This window comes from Oncorhynchus clarkii, chromosome 12 (assembly GCF_045791955.1).
Source record: "Oncorhynchus clarkii lewisi isolate Uvic-CL-2024 chromosome 12, UVic_Ocla_1.0, whole genome shotgun sequence".
NCBI lineage: Eukaryota > Metazoa > Chordata > Actinopteri > Salmoniformes > Salmonidae > Oncorhynchus > Oncorhynchus clarkii.
This window is the reverse complement of record NC_092158.1, coordinates 93,557,727-93,567,726: the sequence shown is the minus strand read 5'-3', so window position 1 is coordinate 93,567,726 and position 10,000 is coordinate 93,557,727. Positions and strand designations below refer to the sequence as shown.

Here is a 10,000-nt window from a genome sequence, read left to right as displayed (position 1 = left end):
AATAAACAGAGAACAGAAGAATAGAGTAGAATATAATAAACAGAGAACAGAAGAATAGAGTAGAATATAATAAACAGAGAACAGAAGAATAGAGTAGAATATAATAAACAGAGAACAGAAGAATATAGTAGAATATAGTAGAATATAATAAACAGAGAACAGAAGAATAGAGTAGAATATAATAAACAGAGAACAGTAGAATATAGTAGAATATAATAAACAGAGAACAGTAGAATATAGTAGAATATAATAAACAGAGAACAGAAGAATATAGTAGAATATAATAAACAGAGAACAGTAGAATAGAGTAGAATATAATAAACAGAGAACAGTACAATATAGTAGAATATAGTAGAATATAATAAACAGAGAACAGTAGAATAGAGTAGAATATAATAAACAGAGAACAGTACAATATAGTAGAATATAGTAGAATATAATAAACAGAGAACAGAAGAATATAGTAGAATATAATAAACAGAGAACAGTAGAATATAATAAACAGAGAACAGAAGAATAGAGTACAATATAGTAGAATATAATAAACAGAGAACAGTAGAATATAATAAACAGAGAAGAGAAGAATAGAGTACAATATAGTAGAATATAATAAACAGAGAACAGAAGAATAGAGTAGAATATGATAAACAGAGAACAGTAGAATATAATAAACCGAGAACAGTATAATATAATAAACAGAGAACAGTAGAATAGAGTAGAATATAGTAGAATATAATAAACAGAGAACAGTAGAATAGAGTAGAATATAATAAACAGAGAACAGTAGAATATAGTAGAATATAATAAACAGAGAACAGTAGAATAGAGTAGAATATAATAAACAGAGAACAGAAGAATATAGTAGAATATAATAAACAGAGAACAGTACAATATAGTAGAATATAGTAGAATATAATAAACAGAGAACAGTAGAATAGAGTAGAATATAGTAGAATATAATAAACAGAGAACAGAAGAATAGAGTAGAATATAGTAGAATATAATAAACAGAGAACAGAAGAATAGAGTAGAATATAGTAGAATATAATAAACAGAGAACAGAAGAATAGAGTAGAATATAATAAACAGAGAACAGTAGAATAGAGTACAATAGAGTAGAATATAATAAACAGAGAACAGTACAATATAGTAGAATATAATAAACAGAGAACAGAAGAATAGAGTAGAATATAATAAACAGAGAACAGAAGAATATAGTAGAATATAATAAACAGAGAACAGTAGAATAGAGTAGAATATAATAAACAGAGAACAGAAGAATATAGTAGAATATAATAAACAGAGAACAGTACAATATAGTAGAATATAGTAGAATATAATAAACAGAGAACAGTACAATATAGTAGAATAGAGTAGAATATAATAAACAGAGAACAGTAGAATATAGTAGAATATAATAAACAGAGAACAGTAGAATATAGTAGAATATAATAAACAGAGAACAGAAGAATAGAGTACAATAGAGTAGAATATAATAAACAGAGAACAGTAGAATATAGTAGAATATAATAAACAGAGAACAGAAGAATAGAGTAGAATATAGTAGAATATAATAAACAGAGAACAGAAGAATAGAGTAGAATATAGTAGAATATGATAAACAGAGAACAGTAGAATAGAGTACAATAGAGTAGAATATAATAAACAGAGAACAGAAGAATATAGTAGAATATAATAAACAGAGAACAGTAGAATATAGTAGAATATAATAAACAGAGAACAGAAGAATAGAGTACAATAGAGTAGAATATAATAAACAGAGAACAGAAGAATATAGTAGAATATAATAAACAGAGAACAGTAGAATATAGTAGAATATAATAAACAGAGAACAGAAGAATAGAGTACAATAGAGTAGAATATAATAAACAGAGAACAGTAGAATATAGTAGAATATAATAAACAGAGAACAGAAGAATAGAGTACAATAGAGTAGAATATAATAAACAGAGAACAGTAGAATAGAGTAGAATATAGTAGAATATAAAAAACAGAGAACAGAAGAATAGAGTACAATAGAGTAGAATATAATAAACAGAGAACAGTAGAATATAGTACAATATAGTAGAATATAATAAACAGAGAACAGAAGAATATAGTAGAATATAATAAACAGAGAACAGAAGAATAGAGTACAATAGAGTAGAATATAATAAACAGAGAACAGTAGAATATAGTACAATATAGTAGAATATAATAAACAGAGAACAGAAGAATAGAGTACAATAGAGTAGAATATAATAAACAGAGAACAGTAGAATATAGTACAATATAGTAGAATATAATAAACAGAGAACAGAAGAATAGAGTACAATATAGTAGAATATAATAAACAGAGAACAGAAGAATAGAGTACAATATAGTAGAATATAATAAACAGAGAACAGAAGAATAGAGTACAATAGAGTAGAATATAATAAACAGAGAACAGTAGAATATAGTAGAATATAATAAACAGAGAACAGAAGAATAGAGTAGAATATAATAAACAGAGAACAGAAGAATAGAGTACAATATAGTAGAATATAATAAACAGAGAACAGTAGAATAGAGTACAATAGAGTAGAATATAATAAACAGAGAACAGTACTTCTCTACCTGTTCCTGTTATCACCTGTATCTATCCTTCTCTACCTGTTCCTGTTATCTCCTGTATCTATCCTTCTCTACCTGTTCCTGTTATCTCCTGTATCTATCCTATATCCTTCTCTACCTGTTCCTGTTATCTCCTGTATCTATCCTTCTCTAACTGTTCCTGTTATCTCTTGTATCTATCCTCTATCCTTCTCTAACTGTTCCTGTTATCTCCTGTATCTATCCTTCTCTAACTGTTCCTGTTATCTCCTGTATCTATCCTATATCATTCTCTAACTGTTCCTGTTATCTCCTGTATCTATCCTCTATCCTTCTCTACCTGTTCCTGTTATCTCCTGTATCTATCCTCTATCCTTCTCTACCTGTTCCTGTTATCTCCTGTATCTATCCTCTATCCTTCTCTACCTGTTCCTGTTATCTCCTGTATCTATCCTCTATCCTTCTCTACCTGTTCCTGTTATCTCCTGTATCTATCCTCTATCCATCTCTACCTGTTCCTGTTATCTCCTGCATCTATCCTCTATCCATCTCTACCTGTTCCTGTAATCTCCTGTATCTATCCTTCTATACCTGTTCCTGTTATCTCCTGTATCTATCCTCTATCCTTCTCTACCTGTTCCTGTTATCTCCTGTATCTATCCTCTATCCATCTCTACCTGTTCCTGTTATCTCCTGTATCTATCCTCTATCCATCTCTACCTGTTCCTGTAATCTCCTGTATCTATCCTTCTCTACCTGTTCCTGTTATCTCCTGTATCTATCCTATATCCTTCTCTACCTGTTCCTGTTATCTCCTGTATCTATCCTCTATCCTTCTCTACCTGTTCCTGTTATCTCCTGTATCTATCCTCTATCCCTCTCTAACTGTTCCTGTTATCTCCTGTACACTCTGACTCAGTGAAAACACAGTCAGGAGATCAACAGGAAAAGATACAGGATCAACAAGAAGATACCTACAGTCCTGCGTGTGTGTGTGTGTGTGTGTGTGTGTGTGTGTGTGTGTGTGTGTGTGTGTGTGTGTGTGTGTGTGTGTACCGTGATGACGTCCCCAGCCTTGATGTTGAGGCTGGTCAGGTCGTAGTTGTTGCAGTAATCCTTCAAGGCCCTGACCTGGAGGGCTGCTGACGCATCTGAGAGAGACAAGACGGTTTAATACCACACACACACACACACACACACACACACAATGCATTTACAGACACACACACACACGCTGCACTTACACACAGACACACACTCCGGCACACACACACCCCACACCCCCCCCCCCCCCCCCCTACCTCTGAGTAGCTGTTTGATCTCTCTGCTGGCCTGTGAAGCAGAGAACTGGTAAACTATGTCCAGGGCAGTCTGGCTGTAGGTGTTCCTCACCGCTGCATTGATACCACTCTGTAGGGACAGGGATTAGGGTTAGGATTAGGGTTAGGGACAGGGATTAGGGTTAGGGACAGGGATTAGGGTTAGGGACAGGGATTAGGATTAGGGACAGGGATTAGGGTTAGGGACAGGGATTAGGGTTAGGGACAGGGATTAGGGTTGGGGACAGGGATTAGGGTTAGGGACAGGGATTAGGGTTAGGGACAGGGATTAGGGTTAGGGACAGGGATTATGGTTGGGATTAGGGTTAGGGACAGGGATTAGGGTTGGGATTAGGGTTAGGGACAGGGATTAGGGTTGGGATTAGGGTTAGGGACAGGGATTAGGGTTAGGGACAGGGATTAGGGTTGGGATTAGGGTTAGGGACAGGGATTAGGGTTGGGATTAGGGTTGGGATTAGGGTTAGGGACAGGGATTAGGGTTAGGGACAGGGATTAGGGTTGGGATTAGGGTTAGGGACAGGGATTAGGGTTGGGATTAGGGTTAGGGACAGGGATTAGGGTTGGGATTAGGGTTAGGGACAGGGATTAGGGTAAAGACAAGGATTAGGGTTGGGATTAGGGTTAGGGACAGGGATTAGGGTTGGGATTAGGGTTAGGGACAGGGATTAGGGTTGGGATTAGGGTTAGGGACAGGGATTAGGGTAAAGACAAGGATTAGGGTTGGGATTAGGGTTAGGATTATAGTTAGGATTATGGTTGGGATTAGGGTTAGGATTATAGTTAGGATTAGGGTTAGGGTTATAGTTAGGATTAGGGTTAGGGTTATAGTTAGGATTAGGGTTAGGATTATAGTTAGGATTAGGGTTGGTATTAGGGTTAGGATTAGGGTTAGGGTTATAGTTAGGATTAGGGTTAGGATTAGGATTATTCTGGTTCTAATTCACTAGTGCCTCTATCCTGGTTCAAATGCACAAGAGCCTCTACCCTGGTTCTAATTCACTAGAGCCTCTACCCTGGTTCTAATTCACTAGTGCATCTACCCTGGTTGTAACCCTGCACTAGTGCCTCTACCCTGGTTCTAATTCACTAGTGCCTCTACCCTGGTTCTAATTCACTAGAGCCTCTACCCTGGTTCTAAACCTGCACTAGTGCCACTACCCTGGTTCTAACCCTGCACTAGTGCCTCTACCCTGGTTCTAACCCTGCACTAGTGTCACTACCCTGGTTCTAACCCTGCACTAGTGCCACTACCCTGGTTCTAACCCTGCAATAGTGCCTCTACCCTGGTTCTAACCCTGCACTAGGGCCTCTACCCTGGTTCTAACCCTGCACTAGGGCCCCTACCCTGGTTCTAATGCACTAGAGCCTCTACCCTGGTTCTAATTCACGAGTGCCTCTACCCTAGTTCTAATTCACTAGTGCCTCTACCCTGGATCTAATTCACTAGTGCCTCTACCCTGGTTATAATTCACTAGTGACTCTACCCTGGGTCTAATGCACTAGAGCCTCTACCCTGGTTCTCACCCTGCACTAGTGCCTCTACCCTGGTTCTAATTCACTAGTGCCTCTTCCCTGGTTCTAATTCACGAGTGCCTCTACCCTAGTTCTAATTCACTAGTGCCTCTACCCTGGTTCTAATTCACTAGAGCCTCTACCCTGGTTCTAATTCACTAGTGCATCTACCCTGGTTGTAACCCTGCACTAGTGCCACTACCCTGGTTCTAATTCACTAGTGCCTCTACCCTGGTTCTAATTCACTAGAGCCTCTACCCTGGTTCTAATTCACTAGTTCATCTACCCTGGTTGTAACCCTGCACTAGTGCCTCTAAACTGGTTCTAATTCACTAGTGCCTCTACCCTGGTTCTAATTCACTAGTGCCTCTACCCTGGTTATAATTCACTAGTGACTCTACCCTGGTTGTAACCCTGCACTAGTGCCTCTAAACTGGTTCTAATTCACTAGTGACTCTACCCTGGTTCTAATTCACTAGTGCCTCTACCCTGGTTCTAATTCACTAGCGCCTCTACCCTGGATCTAACCCTGCACTAGCGCCTCTACCCTGGTTCTAACCCTGCACTAGCGCCTCTACCCTGGTTCTAACCCTGCACTAGCGCCTCTACCCTGGTTCTAACCCTGCACTAGTGCCTCTACCCTGGTTCTAACCCTGCACTAGCGCCTCTACCCTGGTTCTAACCCTGCACTAGCGCCTCTACCCTGGATCTAACCCTGCACTAGCGCCTCTACCCTGGTTCTAACCCTGCACTAGTGCCTCTACCCTGGTTCTAACCCTGCACTAGCGCCTCTACCCTGGTTCTAATTCACTAGCGCCTCTACCCTGGATCTAACCCTGCACTAGCGCCTCTACCCTGGATCGAACCCTGCACTAGCGCCTCTACCCTGGTTCTAACCCTGCACTAGCGCCTCTACCCTGGTTCTAACCCTGCACTAGCGCCTCTACCCTGGTTCTAACCCTGCACTAGCGCCTCTACCCTGGTTCTAACCCTGCACTAGCGCCTCTACCCTGGATCTAACCCTGCACTAGCGCCTCTACCCTGGTTCTAACCCTGCACTAGCGCCTCTACCCTGGTTCTAACCCTGCACTAGCGCCTTTACCCTGGATCTAACCCTGCACTAGCGCCTCTACCCTGGATCTAACCCTGCACTAGCGCCTCTACCCTGGTTCTAACCCTGCACTAGCGCCTCTACCCTGGATCTAACCCTGCACTAGCGCCTCTACCCTGGTTCTAACCCTACACTAGCGCCTCTACCCTGGTTGTAACCCTGCACTAGCGCCTCTACCCTGGATCTAACCCTGCACTAGCGCCTCTACCCTGGATCTAACCCTGCACTAGCGCCTCTACCCTGGATCTAACCCTGCACTAGCGCCTCTACCCTGGTTCTAACCCTGCACTAGCGCCTCTACCCTGGTTCTAACCCTGCACTAATGCCTCTACCCTGGTTCTAACCCTGCACTAGCGCCTCTACCCTGGTTCTAACCCTGCACTAGCGCCTCTACCCTGGTTCTAACCCTGCACTAGCGCCTCTACCCTGGTTCTAACCCTGCACTAGCGCCTCTACCCTGGTTCTAACCCTGCACTAGCACCTCTACCCTGGTTCTAACCCTGCACTAGCGCCTCTACCCTGGTTATAACCCTGCACTAGCGCCTCTACCCTGGTTCTAACCCTGCACTAGCACCTCTACCCTGGATCTAACCCTGCACTAGCGCCTCTACCCTGGATCTAACCCTGCACTAGCGCCTCTACCCTGGTTCTAACCCTGCACTAGCGCCTCTACCCTGGTTCTAACCCTGCACTAGCGCCTCTACCCTGGTTCTAACCCTGCACTAGCGCCACATTTACACAAAAAAGGCAGAAGTGAGGCTAAACCTGTTGAGGTGTTTAAAAGAGGAATTCAAATCAGGTTAGTTAGTGTTGGACTGATGCTAAGGGAACGATCAAGGCCAAATCAGGTTAGTTAGTACTGGACTGATGCTAAGGGAACGATCAAGGCCAAATCAGGATAGTTAGTGTTGGACTGATGCTAAGGGAACAATCAAGGCCAAATCAGGATAGTTAGTACTGGACTGATGCTAAGGGAACGATCAAGGCCAAATCAGGTTAGTTAGTACTGGACTGATGCTAAGGGAACGATCAAGGCCAAATCAGGTTAGTTAGTACTGGACTGATGCTAAGGGAACGATCAAGGCCAAATCAGGTTAGTTAGTGTTGGACTGATGCTAAGGGAACGATCAAGGCCAAATCAGGTTAGTTAGTACTGGACTGATGCTAAGGGAACAATCAAGGCCAAATCAGGTTAGTTAGTACTGGACTGATGCTAAGGGAATGATCAAGGCCAAATCAGGTTAGTTAGTACTGGACTGATGCTAAGGGAACGATCAAGGCCAAATCAGGTTAGTTAGTACTGGACTGATGCTAAGGGAACAACCAGTCTTCCCACAGAGCTCTGCCTCATGCAGGGGTCAGGGGTTAGAGATCAGGGGTTAATGATTAAAGGTTAGTTGTAGTTCCTCTTACATCCAGCAGGAGGCGAACCGCCTCAGTCTTCCCACAGAGAGCTGCCTCATGCAGGGGTCAGGGGTTAGGGGTCAGGGGTTAATGATTAAAGGTTAGTTGTAGTTCCTCTTACATCCAGCAGGAGGCGAACCGCCTCAGTCTTCCCACAGAGAGCTGCCTCATGCAGGGGTCAGGGGTTAGAGGTCAGGGGTTAATGATTAAAGGTTAGTTGTAGTTCCTCTTACATCCAGCAGGAGGCGAACCGCCTCAGTCTTCCCACAGAGAGCTGCCTCATGCAGAGCCGTGCCAGCCTTGGTCTGTCTGTTGATGTCTATTCCAGACTGGATCAACAGCCTGGGGACCACACACACACACACAACACAACATACACACACACACACACACAAACACAACACACAACATACACACACACACACACACAAATGTTTTTTTAATAATTGTTTTATATATTTATTTGTCCCAAATATGTTCATCTGGACAGTTTTTGTCGATCGCTTGAGCACATTTGTCCCAATAAATACTAACTCCAACTGTCAATATACCCTAACATGGTTAACCATCTGGCCCAATAAATACTAACTAGAACTATCAATATACCCTAACATGGTTAACCATCTGGCCCAATAAATACCAACTAGAACTATCAATATACCCTAACATGGTTATCCATCTGGCCCAATAAATACTAACTAGAACTATCAATATACCCTAACATGGTTAACCATCTGGCCCAATAAATACTAACTAGAACTATCAATATACCCTAACATGGTTAACCATCTGGCCCAATAAATACTAACTAGAACTATCAATATACCCTAACATGGTTAACCATCTGGCCCAATAAATACTAACTAGAACTATCAATATACCCTAACATGGTTAACCATCTGGCCCAATAAATACTAACTAGAACTATCAATATACCCTAACATGGTTAACCATCTGGCCCAATAAATACTAACTAGAACTATCAATATACCCTAACATGGTTAACCATCTGGCCCAATAAATACTAACTAGAACTATCAATATACCCTAACATGGTTAACCATCTGGCCCAATAAATACTAACTAGAACTATCAATATACCCTAACATGGTTAACCATCTTGCCCAATGAATACTAACTAGAACTATCAATATACTCGAACATGGTTAACTGGGTCATTTGTGGAAATTATAATTATAGTATGACCATATAAGGCTGGGTCATTAGTTGATAGTATGACCATATAAGGCTGGGTCATTAGTTGATAGTATGACCATATAAGGCTGGGTCATTAGTTGATAGTATGACCATATAAGGCTGGGTAATTTGTTTTATAGTATAATTATAGTATGACCATATAAGGCTGGGTCATATGTTGATATTATAATTATATTATGACCATATAAGGCTGGGTCATTTGTTGATATTATAATTATATTATGACAATATAAGGCTGGGTCATTTGTTTTATAGTATAATTATAGTCTGACCATATAAGGCTGGGTCATTTGTTGATATTATAATTATAGTATGACCATATAAGGCTGGGTCATTTGTCGATGTGACCGATATAGAGAGAGAAAGGGAGAGAGAGGGGGAAGGAAGGAAGGAAGGAAGGAGAGAGAGAGAGTGTGTGTGTGTGTGTGTGTGTGTGTGTTACCTGATGATGTCTATGTGTCCGTTCTTGGCCGCCAGGTGTAGAGGAGAGGTCCCGTTGGGGTCAGTAGAATCTCCTGGTTTCAGTTCCAGCAGGGCCACACACATGTTGCTGTTGAGAAGGAGCTGAACCACCTACACACACACACACACACACACACACACACACACACACACACACACACACACACACACACACACACACACACACACACACACACACACACACACACACACACACACACACACACACATGTTACTGTTGAGAAGGAGCTGAACCACCTACACACACACACACACACACACACACGTTACTGTTGAGAAGGAGCTGAACCACCTACACACACACACACACACACACACACGTTACTGTTGGGAAGGA

The 10,000-nt window shown here is 41.2% G+C and overlaps 1 protein-coding gene across 1 annotated transcript in view; it reads right to left on the bottom strand.

Moving 5' to 3' along the window:
- LOC139421672 (caskin-1-like) overlaps positions 1-10,000 on the bottom strand; it is a 120,196-nt gene that overhangs the window by 52,399 nt on the left and 57,797 nt on the right. Inside the window, exons 6-9 of the mRNA XM_071172763.1 lie at positions 9,623-9,753; positions 8,196-8,304; positions 3,897-4,005; positions 3,652-3,746 (exon numbers count right to left, since the gene is read on the bottom strand). Of these exons, the coding sequence (XP_071028864.1) occupies positions 3,652-3,746; positions 3,897-4,005; positions 8,196-8,304; positions 9,623-9,753 (444 nt within the window). The remainder of the gene's footprint in view (positions 1-3,651; positions 3,747-3,896; positions 4,006-8,195; positions 8,305-9,622; positions 9,754-10,000) is intronic.